General features: G+C 44.0%; 1 protein-coding gene across 6 annotated transcripts in view; it reads right to left on the bottom strand.

Annotated features, from left to right (window-relative positions):
• The window catches only part of LOC102738020 (uncharacterized), a 29475-nt gene that overhangs the window by 11993 nt on the left and 402 nt on the right, over positions 1-17080 (bottom strand). The window contains exons 2-4 of one of the 6 annotated variants that reach the window (XM_081802502.1): positions 15902-16011; positions 11056-11232; positions 555-681 (exon numbers count right to left, since the gene is read on the bottom strand). In XM_081802502.1, the coding sequence (XP_081658628.1) occupies positions 555-681; positions 11056-11070 (142 nt within the window). In that variant the 5' untranslated portion in view covers positions 11071-11232; positions 15902-16011. Of the gene's footprint in view, positions 1-554; positions 1592-11055; positions 11233-15901; positions 17057-17080 lie in introns of those variants that run through there. The other 5 variants (XM_006745728.3, XM_031041828.2, XM_081802501.1 and 2 more) reach the window with 5 other exon arrangements.

The following is a 17080-nucleotide window of genomic DNA, read 5'->3' as shown; positions in this document are numbered from 1 at the left end:
GCATCGGGCTCCCTGCTCAGCTGGAGGCCTGCTTCTCCCTCTCCCACTCCCCCTGCTGTGTTCCCTCTCTTGCTGTCTCTTTCTATGTCAAATAAATAAATAAAATCTAAAAAAATAAAAAATAAAAATCTTTGACTTCTATAATCCAAATCCAAAACCATTACACTCTTCAGAGGCTCTGGAGCCAGTCTGCCTGGGTTCAAATCCAGGCCCTTTCATTTACCAGCTGTCAGTCCCTGGGAGAGTTACTTAAAACTGCTCTGTAAATAAGTCCACATGTGAACAGTATGTGAAATACAGTAAGTTCCTTGCATTAGGTGCTGCCCATTACCAACACCACCATCCTGGTAAGTTTCAGAGCTGCACAACGAAAAAAAGTCTTCGTTATTTGAAGATGAGATGTAGACGCCTTCCCTACTGTCATAGTGCAGGGAACTTTCAATCCCCTGAATTCAGGTCCAAAACCATTAGAGATTTCAGAAGCCACAGAGCTCTCAGCAACTCAAAAAGTAAGGTGCTGGGCCCCACCGGTGGTCCTCGGGGAGCTGCCTTACCCAGAGACACGAGGCTACTGTAGTTCTCCAACATGACATCCTTGTACAAGTCCTTCTGACTGGGGTCCAGGAGCTGCCATTCCTTTTGGGTGAAGTCCACAGATAAATCTTCAAACGAGAATGTGTCCTGTAAGAGCACAGTCCCAGTGAATCTGAAGCAACAATCACTGTGTGACGTGGGAAGGGAGGACTGGAGCTTGAGCACATCATTCTTATCACACCAAGTTACAGAGAATGACGACGGTCTCCTTCGCATTATGTCTCTGGGATAAAGTGCCACAATGCACTCTTCCATCCCTCCATTCATACAATACCTGACAACTGGAATTGGCAATTTTAAATCTTCTGAACCACCAACAAAATATGTACTGAACCTCAACTATGGCACCAGAAAAGTGGTATCAAAAGAAAGAGAGCAAAACAACACCCTAAAAAGCTGCACAGCCTTGCAGAGGGCTGCAAACATACACACGTATTCATAAAATAAGCTATTATAATAGCAGAGGCAGAAATGAAGGGAGGGCACAATGTGGGTCAAAGCGATCAGTTTGGGGCACCTGGTGGCTCAGTCGTTGAGCGTCTGCCTTCCGCTCGGGTCATGATCCCAGAGTCCTGGGATCGATCCCCGCATCGGGCTCCCTGCTCGGCGGGAAGCCTGCTTCTCCCTCTCCCACTCCCCCTGCTTGTGTTCCCTCTCTTGCTGTGTCTCTCTCTGTTAAATAAATAAAATCTTTAAAAAAAAAAAACCGATCAATTTGAGCATCAGCTTAAGCTCTTTGCAAGAGGTAAAGCTTGAGATGGATTTTAGGAAATTAGCAGTGCTTTCCACAAAAATGGGGATGCAAAGACATTCTGGGAGCCAACAGCTCCAATGAGACCCCAAAACTGCTAGCGTTCAGGAGGTGCAAACAGTTTGTTAGACAAGATCACAGGGTGCAAGGTAGTGATTAAAGGCCACATGGGAGGTGGGGCCTACTGTACTTAAATGAACTAAACAGTTTTTCTTTCTTTTTTTAATTAAAGATTTGAGGGGCGCCTGGGTGGCTCAGTTGGTTAAGCGACTGCCTTTGGCTCAGGTCATGATCCGGGAGTCCCGGGATCGAGTCCCGCATCGGGCTCCCTGCTCGGCGGGGAGTCTGCCTCTCCCTCTGACTCTCCCCCTCTCATGCTCTATCACTATCTCTCTCAATAAATAAATAAAAATCTTAAAAAAAAAAAAAAAAAAGATTTGAGAGCGAGCGAGCTTGGGGGGGGGGATGGGCAGAGGGAGAGAGAATCTCAAGCCGACTCCCCACTGAGCACAGAGCCTGACACGGGGCTCAATCTCACAACCCTGAGATCAGGACCTGAGCCGAAATCAAGAGTCAGATGTCCAACCGACTCGAGCCACCCAGGCGCCCCTGAGCTAGACACTTTCTTGCTGCCAACAGCTAGCCATGATTTCATGGAATGGGAGTGACATAACCAAATCTAGGTCTCAGAAAGGGTTCTGGATTTTAGGTCATGATGGATTTCTGTCCCAAAGCCTCCTTAGAGGACCAGAAAACATGCACTCTAAAAAATCCAGAATACCATCAGAAAATACAAAGCCTGACCTAAACAGCACCTCATACACTTTAAAAGCCAGCGAACCTGAAGACCCATTTTGAGCAAATGAGAGAAAAAAAGACTTAAAAATGCGCTTCAGACACTCAGGGCTCAGGACACTGCCAGACAACACCAAATGCATGTCCCGGGAGTCCCAGGAAGAGAAAAGCAGGAATGTGGCGGACAAAGCAAATGACAGCTACACACTTCCCAAACGTGGCAAAAGGCGTAAGTTGGCAGATTCAGGAAACTCAGTGAACCCCCCACTGGATAAACATGAAGAAAGCCACAACCAAACATGCCACGATCAAATGGGACAGAATACAAAGAAAGAAGTCACGTCACTTACAGGGAAAGCAATTCAAATGACTGCAGATCTCTTATTCAGAAGCATAGAGGCCAGAAGAAAGTAGGACATTTTAAAAGTGCTGAAAGGGGGTGGCTCAGTTGGTTAAGCGACTGCCTTTGGCTCAGGTCATGATCCTGGAGTCCCAGGATCGAGTCCTGCATCGGGCTACCTGCTTGGCAGGGAGTCTGCTTCTCCCTCTGACCCTCCTCCCTCTCATGCTCTCTGTCTCTCATTCTCTCTCTCTCTCAAATAAATAAATAAATAAAATCTTTAAAAAAAAAAAAAGTGCTGAAAGGAAAGGATTTTGTAGCCAACCTAAATATTCATCAGGAATAACTGTGAAATAAGAACATTTTCTCTTATGAAAAAAACCTAAGCGCCTTCAGGGTAAGAGACCTGCTGTGAAAGGGTTAACTAGTGCAAAGAGCACCAGCAGGTAACTCAGGGGTGCAAGAGTTAAGAATCCCTGCAAATATGACACATGCTCGTCTCCTCTTGCATTCTTTGAGGTATGTTTGTGCATCTCCTGCTGGGGTCTTCAGTAGGCCCGCCGGGCTGCAACAGGAGAGCGCCCAGACAGTGGTGGTTTCCACATCCCTTTCCAAGGAGCAACACAAAATTTAACACTGTTGCACTTCAAACCACACAACTAAAAAATGAAATGGTAAGCCACAGACAGGAAAAATTATTTGCAAATCCTATTTCTGATTAAAAAACAAAAAAAACAACAACAAAAAAGACTCAGAACTTAAAGGAAAACCTCTTACAAAAAACAAACAAACAGTTAAAAAGTAGGCAGCACATGCCTGACTGGCTCAGACAGTGGAGCAGATGATGCCTGATCTCAGGGTCAAGCATTCAAGCTCCACGTTGGGCGTGGAGCCTACTTTAAAAATTTTTTGAAATAAAAATAAAAACTGGTAGACTATTTTAATACATTCTATCAAAGAAGACTTAGGAATGGCTAATAAGCAGCAATGAAACAGTGACCAACATCACTAGTTATTAAGGAAAAGCAAATTAAGACCACAATGAGAAACCACGTGACACTCACCAGCATGCTGATAATCAACAAGACAGACGATAACAAGTGTTGGAAAAGATGTGGAGAAACTGGAACTGAATGATATAACATGGTTCTGACACTACGGGACTGTGGCAGTTTCTTAAAAAGGTTAAATATAATTTTACCAGACAACGCAGCAAGGACACGCTCAGGCATGTTCCCAAGAGAAAGGAAAACCTACATTCATATGAACCATGTACACGATTGCCCCACGAGAGGACTTACAACCACCGGGATGTGTGAATAATCCAGATGCCCAGCAAGTGGTGAACGAGTAAAAAGACAGGGAACACCCACAGAATGGAACACTAGTAAAAAGAATGAATTTCTGACATGTGCCAAAATATGGATGGACTTCAAAACCCTACGCTGATGAGAGAAGCCAGACACGGAAGGACACACATTATACAAACCCACTGATGTGAAATGAGAGTAAGGAAACCAGTGGTTGCCTCCACTGCGGGTGGAAACAGGGACTGACTGCAAAATCACCAGGTCCCCTGGGGATGAAGCAGAACTTCTAAAGCTGGAATGATGGTAAACACAACATAAAATTACCAGAAAAATCACTGACTTACACATGTAAACTGGGTAGACCCTACTGAAGTCACAGTTCAGAAAAGCTGTTAAAAAGGATAACGTGAAAGTAGTAAAGATATACCAATGTATCTGACAACTTAGGTAAAAGAGATATTCAAACAATGCACTCGAAAATGAGACAAGATAAAAGTCTGAATTAATTCTGTAAATGTTAAAGACACTGACCCCCACAATTTAAAACCTTCCTTCAAAGAAAACCCCAAGTCTAGGTGGCTCCAGAGGTAAATTCTTCCAATCATTTAAGGAATAAATAAAATAACCTCACAGAAATTCCTCCTGAGTGCAAACTTCTCAACTCGCTGTATAAGGCCAGCAGACCAAACCAAACAAAAACATAATAAATGAACATCACGGGCAAATAACTCTAACAGAATCAAAATTCCTAACAAAAAATTAGCAAATTGAATCAAGCCATGTATAAAAACAGCATAATGTGACGTGCAGTGCAAGATGGGGTGAGCATTCAGAAATCAATAAATCATATTAACAGAATAAGGGAGAAAAACCATTATTTCAACAGATGTGGAAAAGGCATATGATGAAAATGTCTTCATTGTAAAATACTGTCAACTAGTAATAGAACTTGTAATCATAATCTACAAACATCTACAGCTACATCATACTTAATGATGAAATTCTGAATACTCGCTCTCAGAGGACAAGAAGGACATTGTCCAAAAGAATTTTTTGTGATGACTTATATGTTCTGTATCTGCACCATCCAACAAGGTAGCCATTAGCCACAAACATCTACTGAATACTTCAAAGGTGACTAGGAGAGGATTTTATTTTTAATTTAAATTCAGTTAGCATATACTGTATTACTAGTTTCAGGAGTAGAATTTAGTGATTACATGTAACACCTAGCACTCATTACATCATGCCCATCACCAAATTATATTATCCTAATCACCCACCCACCTCCCCCCCAACAACCGTTTGTTCCCTAGAGTTAAGGGTCTCTTATGGGGGGCACCGGGTGGTTCAGTTACTGAAGTGTCTGCCTTCAGCTCAGGTCATGATCCCAGAGTCATGGGATCGAGTCCCACATCGGGCTCCCTGCTCAGTGGGGAGTCTGCTTCTCCCTCGGCCTGCTGCTCCACCTGCTTGTGCTGTCAAATAAATAAAATCTTCAAAAAAATTTTAAAATAAAATAATTAATTAAAGAAAGAGTCTCTTATGGTTTGCTTCCCTGTTTTTATCTTATTTTTCCTTTCCTTCCCCTATGTTCATCTGTTTTGTTTCTTAAATTCCACGAGTGCAATCATGTAATTGTCTTTCTCTGACTTATTTCGCTTAGCGAAAATACCACCTAGTTCCAACCACGTTGCTGCAAATGGCACGATTTCATTTTTGATGGCTGAGCAATGTTCCAGTGTGTGTGTGTGTGTGTGTGTGTGTGTACACACACATCTTTATCCATTCATCAGTCTATGGACACTTGGGCTATTTCCATAGTTTGGCTATTGTGGACATTGCTACTATAAACATTGGGGTGCAGGTGTCCTTTCAGATCACTATGTATCCTTTGTTTTTTTGGGTTTTTTTAAATTTTTTATTTATTTATTTGACAGAGAGAGACACAGCAACAGAGGGAACACAAGCAGGGGGAGTGGGAGAGGGAGAAGCAGGCTTCCCGCCAAGCAGGGAGCCCGATGCGGGGCTCGATCCCAGGACCCTGGGATCATGACCTGAGCCGAAGGCAGACGCTTACCGACTGAGCCACCCAGGCGCCCCTGTTTGTATCCTTTGGATAAATATCTAGTAGTGCAATTGCTGAATCATAAGATAGTTCTATTTTTAACTATTTGAGGAACCTCCATACTGTTCTCCAGGGTGGCTGCACCAGTTTGCATTCCCACCAAGACTGTTAAGAGGGTTCCCCTTTTAATTTTACTTACGTTTAAGTAATTGAACAGTACAGTTACCTAATGGCAACCCACTGTATAATAATTTGTCTGGTCTTTGTCTCAGGTTCCTGGGACAGAGCTTTTAAAGCCTTGTTATTTGAGGGCACCCAAGTGGCTCAGTCGGTTAAAAGCCTCTGACTCTTGATTTCGGCTCAGGACATGATCTCAGGGTCGTGAGGTCAAGCAAGCCCCATGTCAGGTTCCTCGCTGAGTGTGGAGCCTGTTTAGGATTATCTCTCCCTCCGCCCCTCCCCCTGCCGAGGATACATGCACACGCTCTCTCTCTCTTTCTCTCTCTTAAAAAATGTTAAAGTCTTTGTTATTTCCCCAGTGACAGAGTGTTTTCGTAGTTCATGATGGACTCCTCCTGAGTTTATGCTTCTCACAAAAAAAGGTGACTCATAGTGGGCTCCTAGATAGTGTTCTAGATGGGCACCGGCTGGTAAGATCAACCATTTGATTAGAGGGTTGGTGTTTTGAGTCTGATGATATGAGCCCAACGTCAAGGAAGGGGAGGAGATTGAGTTCACTCATATGGCCAGTGAGTCAATAAATCACATCTACATAATGAATCCCCAATAAAAACTGTAGAGGGGCGCCTGGGTGGCTCAGTGGGTTAAGGGTCGGCCTTTGGCTCAGGTCATGATCCCAGGGTCCTGGGATCGAGTCCCACGTCAGGGCCCCTGTCAGCAGGGAGCCTGCTTCTCCCTCTGCCTCTGCTCCTCCCCACCCCCGTTCCAGCTAATAAATAAAATCTAAACAAACAAAAAAAAGAAAACTGGACATTGGAACATTAAGTTAGCTTCCTGGTTGGGAAGCACAAAGCTACGTGCCACCAGGGTGATGTGTCCTGGTTCCACGGGGACAGGGCAGAGAAGCTCCACCTCCGTAACCCACCAGACCTCATTCTGTGTCTGTTCACTTGGCTGCTTCCAATCTGTGTCTTTTACACTCAAACTGTAATTGTATGTACAGCACTTCTGTAAGTTCTGTGAGCTGTTCAGCAAACCTGAAGGGATCATGGGAAGCCCCCAAATTTGTAGCCACTTGGTCAGAAATGCAGGTGGCCTGGGGACCCCAGAACTTATAGCTGACCACGGAAGTGAGGGCGGTCTTGTTGGGGGCTGTGTCCTTAACTTGCAGAGTCGGTGCTAACGGCAGACGTTGTCATAAATGAGCCCTGGAATGCACCAGACAGAAACAAGGCAGGCTGAGAGGAGGGGGGCAACAGGCATCCTGGAGGTCCTGGCCAGTACAACAAATGCAAGGAAAAAGTACAAATATCAGAAGGAAGAGATAAAACTGCCACCGATGGCAGGACTGCATATGAAGAAAATTTTTAAAATACTACAAACAATGATAATTAGTTAACTATAGATATTCTTCTCGAATACTGCACCAAAACTAATCAGCTGGTCGTCTCTTAAAGATGAGCCAAGCCGCAGTACAGAATCTCTAACTTAAAGTCTTCTCACAAAAAAACAGCTTTACTAGTTAATTCTGTAGACATTTAATGCAGAAATAATTCCTATTTTACTAAACAACTATGGAAGATGGAAGCAAGAACACAACCCTAAACTTTTTTTTTTTTTTAAGATTTTTATTTATTTGCGAGAGAGAGAATGAGAGACAGAGAGCATGAGAGGGAGGAGGGTCAGAGGGAGAAGCAGACTCCCTGCTGAGCAGGGAGCCCGATGCGGGACTCGATCCCGGGACTCCAGGATCATGACCTGACCCGAAGGCAGTCGCTTAACCAACTGAGCCACCCAGGCGCCCCACAACCCTAAACTTTTTGATACAAGCATAACCTTGATAACAAAACTCAGTAGGATACTGCGCCTGGGTGGCTCAGTTGGTTAAGCGTCTGCCTTCGGCTCGGGTCATGATCCTGGGGTCCTGGGATCGAGCCCCGCATCCCAGTGGGGAGTCTGCTTCTCCCTCTGCCCCTCCCCCTGCTCGTGCTTTCTCTCTCTCTCAAATAAATGAAATCTCTTTTTTTAAAAGATTTTATTTATTTATTTGAGAGAGAGAGAGAGAGAGAGTGAGAGAGGGAACACAAGCAGGGGGGAGCAGGAGAGGGAGAAGTAGGTCTCTCGCTGAGCAGGGAGCACACAATACAGGGCTTGATCTCAGGACCCTGAGCCACCCAGGCACCCAATATAATTTTTTAAAAATAAATTAATTAGGGGTGCCTGAGTGGCTCAGTCAGTTAAGCATCTGCCTTCGGCTCAGGTCAATATCCCGCGGTCCTGGGATCGAGCCCCATGTCCCTGCTCAGTAGGGAGCCTGCTTCTGCCTCTGCCCCTCCCCCTGCTTGTGCTCTCTCCCTCCCTCTCTCTCAAATAAAATCTTTAAAAAATACATAAAAATTAATTAATTAACAAAGAAGTGGGGGGGGAGAAACAAAGAGCAGGTAGAAGCAGGGTATCACTTTATAGCCCCTAATGAAATAATCCATCAAGGCAACAACCATATAAAGTTGCTGGCATGACAAAGGGACAAGCAGATGGAAAGTGCCTCCTGAAAGACCATGTACCAAAACCTCTGAAATACTCTTGCCAAAAAAAGTCGCACTTGAATCTGATCAAGTCTCCAGAGCAGATCTGTGAAGATGGAGATATTCTTTATCTATGCTAATTCGTGGCTTCTGAGTACCTGAAATGAGGCCAGTGTGACTCGGGGCTAGATTTAATCATTTTAAACAGGTGATGTGGCTGGTAGCTTCTGTACTGGACAGCACAGCTCCACATCTATGCACTGCAGGAGACACAGAACACACCAGCAACACTAGCAAAACCCAGACAGTGGGAAATCCACGGAATAAATCACCTGGCCTCGGGGCGCCTGGGTGGCTCAGTCTTTAAGCGTCTGCCTTCGGCTCAGGTCATGACCCCAGGGTCCTGGGATCAAGTCCCACATCGGGCTTCCTGCTCAGGTGGAAAGCCTGCTTCTTCCTCTCCTCCCAGCTCAGTGCTCTCTCTTGCTATCTCTCTCTCTCAAATAAATATTTTTTTTAAAAATGGGGCTAGGAAAAAAGAGCCAATAGGTTAAGAGGGACTTAAGAGAGGCAGATCAACCAATTACACTGTATGAACTGTACCCAGATTCTGACCCAAACTTCAAACGATTTGGGGTTTTAGGAGACAACTGGAATTCTGAACACTGACTGAATTCGGTGATATTAAGAAGCTGCCTTCACGGGACAGAAAGCTGCACTTGCAATGATCTCATAAACAAATTTTAAGTGAAAGAAACAAAACACAAATCACTATATACTACTGCAGATGACACCAAACTGCAGTGTTTAAGGATGAACACTTAGGAGTAAAACTAGAAAGAGAAGCACAGAAATGGTTACAAAAGTCGGGGTCCCGGTTCCCTCTGTCAGGAGGGAGAGGTTGTGACTGGCACACGAAAGGCCTCATTTGGGCTGGGAATGTTCTTTTTTTTTAAAGATTTTATTTATTTATTTGACAGAGAAAGACACAGCGAGAGAGGGAACACAAACGGGGAGTGGGAGAGGGAGAAGCAGACTCCCTGCCAAGCAGGGAGCCCGATGCGGGACTCGATCCTGGGACTCCAGAATCATGACCTGAGCCGAAGGCAGTCGCTTAACCAACTGAGCCACCCAGGCGCCCTGGGCTGGGAATGTTCTACTTCTTGACCTGAATGGTGGCCTCATGGGTATGCAGTTGGTAATAATTCATTACGCTGTACTTTACATTTTATGTACTTTTTCATATGTGAATACTGCTTCACAATTAAAGAGATACATAAATATGCAATTATGATTACTAAGTGCTTTGGTATTTTCCCCTTGGGTCACACTCTGTGGAAAACTATGAAAAATGACTGTAAGACCCATGGATTTACTACATTTCTCTGAGGGCATTACCCACACTGTATCATTTATTCAAAGACTTCATCTAAGAATGACCAAGAAATATTTACTTTCTATGAAGAACTAATTCACTTTTACCTTTGGATAATGCAACTCAGAGAAACATTCTTATATCTTTATTATAACTACTAAAATTTGAAAACCAAGTTTGTAGCTCAAATTCATTAATTATGTAGGACACTATTGCTTACAAAAGTTCAGGGGCACCTGGGTAGCTCAGTTGAAGCATCTGACTCTTGATTTCAGCTGAGGTCATGATCTCAGGATTGTGGGATCGAGCCCATTGAACTCTGTGCTGGGTGTGGAATCTATTTAAGATTCCTTCTTTTCCCTCTCCCTCTGCCCCCCCACCCCCCCCACCCCACTCACACTCTCTAACAAAGCAAAAACAAAAACAATTCAAATCTTAAGACCTTCTCAAGGTCCTATGGAGTTAACCCTTGAAGGGGCGCCTGGGGGGCTCAGTCGAGTAAGTGTTGCTTTTGGCTCAGGTCACGATCCCAGGGTCCTGGGATGGAGCCCCACAGTGGGCTCCCTGCTCAGTGCGGAGCCTGCTTCTCTCTCTCCCTCTGCCTGCCACTCCCCCTGCTTGTGCTCTCTCTCTCTCTCAAATAAATAAAATCTAAAAAAAAAAAATTAAAGTCGGCCCTTGAACATCATGGGTGTGAACTGTGCAGGTCCACTTACATGTGGATTTTTTCAATAAATACTGTTATAGTATTATAAATGTATTTTCTCTTATGACTTTAATAACATTTTCTTTTCTCTAGCTTTATCATAAAACACAGTATATAATACACATAGAAAATACATGTTAATTACCCGTTACTGGTAAGGCTTCTGGTCAACAGTAAGCTGTGAGGAGTTAAGTTTTGGGGGAGTTGAAAGTTACACATGGATTTTCCACAGTGCAGGGAGCCGGCGCCCCTGACCCCACTGTTGTTCTAACTGCTCCCGTTTTGTCCCAACCTGGGTCTTCTATGCTGAGGCTACTTTCCCGATTTCTTAACTACTTATACTTTTTTCACTAGAAGACGTATGCACCTCTTCTAATCCCCTGGAAAATAAAGAAGAAGCAATCACCTCACCTGTAACATGGTCATTTTCTGTTCCAAGATGAGTAGCACCTCTGAGCTCTGCTCCACCCTAAGTCTCTTCTGCTTTTGTCCCGGAGCTCCGCCAGGAGGCCGTGGCTGGGTCTCGCACACCGGGAGCAGGTTCCTGGCTCCAGGAGCTCCTTCCTTACATCACATGAGCAGGCTTATCTGTGGGTAACCAGGATCCATGGACTTAGGAACAAATGCACTTTGATGGGTATATTCATGCTGCACCTAAAATCTTTTCTCCTCTTGCTAGGAATCAGGCATTCACGGTCATCTGTGTTTCTATATAACTGAAATAGGGCTACCCAGGGATAGGAAAAGGATATAGTGCAAAAGAAGAGCAGAAGTCTGTGACTTGGCAAGAAATATCAGAAATAAAGTACTTCTGATATCCATTCACTGCTCACTCTGGACACAGGATAAATCACTTTCACAGGTGCAATGAAGTACAACTCTATTTTAGGCAGACGGAATTTTGGAGAGCTTAAGTGATTTGTATTAAAAAAGACTTGAGTTTCAATCAACTCTTCCCTTCACTGGCTACATGGCTTTGGGCAAAACCAGACAAACTTTATCTTTATGAGCCTTAGCTCCCTATGAAAGTCATCCATAACCCCCTCAACTCTATCAGCTTCTGAAGGAAGCATGTTAAAATCTCCCAATAAGATTACAGTTTGGAGGGCGCCTGGGTGGCTCAGTCGTTAAGTGTCTGCCTTCAGCTCAGGTCATGATCCCAGGGTCCTGGGATCGAGTCCCACATCGGGCTCCCTGCTCAACGGGAAGCCTGCTTCTCCCTCTCCCACTCCCCCTGCTTGTGTTCCTGCTCTCGCTGTCTCTGTCAAATAAATAAAAATAAAATCTTTAAAAAAAAAAAGATTACAGTATGGTAAATTTCACCTTGTAATCCTCTTGATATCTGGATTATATGTTTAAAGCTATGTTGTTCGACACAAGGAGGTTATGTATTTCTGGAAGATTATGCTTTAATCATTGTGTAATGGCACTCCATATGCCAAATCATGCTCCTTTCTTGGCTTTTAAGCCTCATTTTTTTACTTGCTAAAATTGTGAGCATAAAGTGGACCTTTGGGTCCACTTAACAGTGGGATTCTGAGGAATAAATGAAATAATAAAAGGAATGTGAATGCTTTCTTCATGTAAGGGAAAATACTAAGCACTTTATAATTTGACACTCACAGACAACCCGAGGAGGCATTTAACAGAATCTCCACCTTACCAAAAGCAAGCAGCGATCTTTAAAGTGACTGCAGAGCTGGTAAGCAGCAGAACTGGAATATTGTTTCTCTTTCTTGCTATGCTCAAGGCACTTACTACTAAAATCATGTCACGTGGGTGTGTTTATGCAGACACACACCCCATACATCCTCAAATTAGCTCTTATCTCTGTGCACACTTTCAGTCACCGTGGTATTTCCAGAGAAACACAAATGATGAACGGCCTGCTGCCCCCAAATCATAATAAAAAACAGCACTTAAAAAACAAGCTCTTCCCTTTCATGCCTTTCTGCAACTCAAACTGCAGCACCAGCTCAGAAACACATAGGGAGGTTTCTCCCAGTTACACAAGAAATGATGCCTTTACATAGTGAAAATACCTGCATCTTAGAACAGTGGGGGCATATGAGCGTTACCCAAGTATTAGCTATACTTATTATTGCAGCAGTGAAACATGACGGCAAAATTCAGAAATGTATACAAGCTAAATAAGAAACAACTAGTACCTCTATTACCACACCACAGACAACCCTTAAGAGATGGGGAAACTGGATATTTTTAACAAAAATATAAGTATGTGGTCACATTTAAAAACCGTTTTTGGGGCGCCTGGGTGGCTCAGTTGGTTAAGCGACTGCCTTCGGCTCAGGTCATGATCCTGGAGTTTCTGGATCGAGTCCCGCATCGGGCTCCCTGCTCAGCGAGGAGCCTGCTTCTCCCTCTGACCCTCCCCCCTCTCATGTGCTCTCTCTCATTCTCTCTCTCTCTCAAATAAATAAATAAAATCTTTAAAAAAAAAAAATAAAAAATAAAAACCGTTTTTGGGGACGCCTGGGTGGCTCAGTTGTTAAACATCTGCCTTTGGCTCAGGTCATGATCCCAGGGTCCTGGGATCGAGCCCCGCATCGGGCTCCCTGCTCAGCGGGAAGCCTGCTTCTCCCTCTCCCACTACCCCTGCCTGTGTTCCCTCTCTCACTGTCTCTCTCACTCTGTCAAATAAATAAATAAAATCTTTAAATAAATAAATAAATAAAAACCGTTTTTGTTATTTTTCCCCTTACTAAGTAAAGACCATCTTTCCAAGTCAATAAACATAGTTCTATAATATCCATAGCCTTCTCATATAAAACAATAAAAAGGTAGAAAATAAAATCTACTTTAAAAGAAAAAACAGGGCGCCTGGGTGGCTCAGTTGGTTAAGCGACTGCCTTCGGCTCAGGTCATGATCCTGGAGTCCCGGGATCGAGTCCCGCATCAGGCTCCCTGCTCAGCAGGGAGTCTGCTTCTCCCTCTGACCCTCCCCCCGTCTCATGTGCTCTCTCTCTCTCTCTCAAATAAATAAATAAAATCTTAAAAAAAAAAATAAAAGAAAAGAAAAGAAAAAACAGAAATTATGTAGGAATATACTTGGACAAAAACATGTAAGATCCATATGAAAGAAACTAAAACCACCAATGGGGACTATAAAGAGAGGCTTCATACATGTACAATCTGGTCTTGCTCTGGGATAGGAAGACTTCACAGTGAAGTAATTTAGCCCCAAATGATTTCTATCTTTAGTCGAGTCCAATCATAATCTCAAAAAGTTTTTCTTTAATAAGCAATTCTAGGGACTCCTGGGTGGCTCAGTCGTTAAGCGTCTGCCTTCAGCTCAGGTCATGATCCCAGGGTCCTGGGATCGAGTCCCACATCGGGCTCCCTGCTCAGCCAGGAGTCTGCTTCTCCCCTGCCTGCCACTCCCCTTGCTTGTACTCTCATTCTCTCTCTGGCAAATAAATAAATAAAATCTTTAAAAAAAAAAAAAAAAAACCCAAGCAATTCTAAAGTTCATCTGGAAGAAAAAAGGCTCAGGAATAGCTTGGACACTTTTGGAAATACAAAATAATTGGGGCACCTGGGTGGCTCAGTTGGTTAAGCAAATGACTCTTGATTTTGGCTCGGGTTGTGATCTCAAGATAGTGAGATCAAGGGGCGCCTGGGTGGCTCAGTCGTTAAGCGTCTGCCTTCGGCTCAGGTCATGATCCCAGGGTCCTGGGATCGAGTCCCGCATCGGGCTCCCTGCTCGGCGGGAAGCCTGCTTCTCCCTCTCCCACTCCCCCTGCTTGTGTTCCCTCTCTCGCTGTGTATCTCTCTGTCAAATAAATAAATAAAATCTTTAAAAAAAAAAAAAAAAACTCTTCAAAAAAAAAAAAAAGATAGTGAGATCAAGCCCTGAGTCAGGCTCCACTCTGCACTCAGTGGGGAGTCTGCTTGAAGATTCTCTCCCTCTTCCCCTCCCCCAACACAGACACACCCCTTCTCAAATAAATAAATCTTTTTAAAAAATTACAAAATAATGAATGTGAACAGGCCAATGTAATATTAACATATATTATAAAATCAAATAATTAAAAATATTTGACACTGTCTCCATAAAATATGCAAATGAATGAAGCATAACAGCTCAAACATGTAAGAATTCAGCAGGCAAGGGGCACCCGGGTGGCTCAGTCGTTAAAGCATCTGCCTTCGGCTCGGGTCATGATCCCAAGGTCCTGGGATTGAGCCCCGCATCGGGCTCCCTGCTCCACGGGGAGCCTGTTTCTCCCTCTCCCACTACCCCTGCTGTGTTCCCTCTCTCACTGTGTCATTCTCTGTCAAATAAATAAATAAAATCTTTAAAAAAAAATTTTTTTGATAAAAAAAACCCATAGGTGATTATTTGTGTAATTTGGGGGAGAATTTGCCTATACATAATACAAAGGCAAAAACCATAATTAAAAGAAAAAGTCAATAAATTTAACCATTAAAAAATTTAAAAACCTAGGCATGGTTAAAAAAAAAGTCAATTACAACCGCATAACCACTCCCCCACCTCCATACACACACCAGGAAAATATACCTACAACAAATGTCATTTGCTTTGCATTATGCTTTCACTTCATTTCACATAATAAAAATTCTGGCATTGTGACAAATAAAACTATGTTTATCACGCAAGCCATTTCCTTAAGCAGATGGCCAAATTCACAGTGTGATTTTAAAATTTCCTTTGTAATTGTTGTCAAACACTACTCAGTGAAGATTACTTGGGTTTCAATGAAAACTCTTCAAAAGTAGAAAACTCATCAGGTCATGTCAAATGATGTGGACTTAAGAGATGCCTGTGGGGGGCTCAGTCAGTTAAGCATCCAGCTCTCGATTTCGGCTCAGGTCATGATCTTGGGGTCCTCGGATTGAGCCCTGAGTTTGGCATGCTCAGCGGGGAGTCTGCTTGAGACTCTCTCTCCCCTTCTCCCTCTGTCCCGACTCCCTCTCAAAGAAAAAAAAAAAAAATGATGTATACTTACTATAGAAAATACACAGAATTCAGAATTTCAGGTGAACAAGTGTGACAAGCCATCAGTGTGGTAGTATTATTTCCAATATTTGTTATTCAGAAAAATGCAGACTCAACCTTACTCTAACTTAAACAAATGTGTTTTTGAAAGTTGGAAGTTTTGAGAAGTTTTCCCCTGAACTCCTTTATATGGCTCCCACGTGTCCTCTCAGCAAATGGAAGCCTAAGCCCTTCTCTGTACAATTGGCCCACTTTAACTGGACTATTTTTGTGTACCTTGGCAGCTTCCTGCATAAGCCGCTCTGCCTGCGACAGCTCTCACATTTGTCTTCAGCAGGAAGGGGCAACCATCAGCATCATCGTGTAGTTCCACTTAGCATCAAGTTCTGAAGGAATTTCAGGGGAAACGTAGAGAATAATAAAAAATAACATTTACTTACTTACTGTGACAGACGTTTTATACATTTTTTTTCCTTAATGCATCCAGCACTCATTACAAAAAATTAATAAGGCACAGAGGTTCAGCAACTTGCCCAACATCGAGGACACACCTAGGAAGTGGCAGATCCAGGCCACTGGTCCCATTCAGTGTCCCCAAAGACCTGCAGTCACAGCCCCTCAACAAAAGCGGGGGGTGGGGTGGGCAAAGGCCTCCAGAGTTTCTGTTTACATTCCAGTGCTGGGGCCATCTAGTCCCCTATCCAGAAATAATGCCACCAGGGCAAACTAAGGATAAAAACAAAAGGAAGAAGGGCATCTGGATGGCTCAGCCAATTAAGTGCCCGACTCTCCATCTCGGCTCAGGTCTGGATCTCAGTGTCGTGAATTCAAACCCCGCACTGGGCTCCACGCTGGTTGTAGAGGCTACTTAAAAACAAACAAAACAGGGGCGCCTGGGTGGCTCCATCCTTAAGCGTCTGCCTTCGGCTCAGGTCACGGTCCCAGGGTCCTGGGATCGAGCCCCTCATCGGGCTCCCTGCTCAACGGGAAGTCTGCTGCTCTGCCCCTCCCTGGCTTGTTCTCTCTCTCAAACAAACAAATAAATCTTAAAAAAAAAAAAAGTATGCGTTAATGACAGCAAAAAGCATCAGAACTAGGAAAAAAAAAAAAAGTCATTTCTTTGCACTCCCTCATTTTCAGGCGATAAACATGAGACCCTGAAATCGTGAGTGGAGCGTCCAAAGTGGCAGAGGTGGACCACAGTCAGAGAGAGAGAACTTCAGACCGGAGCATCCAGCTGCTGTCAAAAACCTATTTGGGGTTTGTTTCTGGCTTTGGGGCTTTTTGTTTTTAGTAGCGAGGCCTTTAAAAACAGCTCTACTGATACAGGCAGAGCTGAGCTGGGTGAAGCCAGACTGGAGGGGGGACAGGAGGCCCTGCAGGGAAGTCGCCCTGACGGCGGGACCCCACACCCTCTCTGCGCGGCCCCGGGGCGCACGTGCCCGGGGCTCGCGG

Source organism: Leptonychotes weddellii, chromosome 13, assembly GCF_054177405.1.
Source record: "Leptonychotes weddellii isolate Sample4059 chromosome 13, ASM5417740v2, whole genome shotgun sequence".
NCBI lineage: Eukaryota > Metazoa > Chordata > Mammalia > Carnivora > Phocidae > Leptonychotes > Leptonychotes weddellii.
Note: the sequence above shows the minus strand (reverse complement) of the source record. Positions and strands in the feature narration are given on the sequence as shown.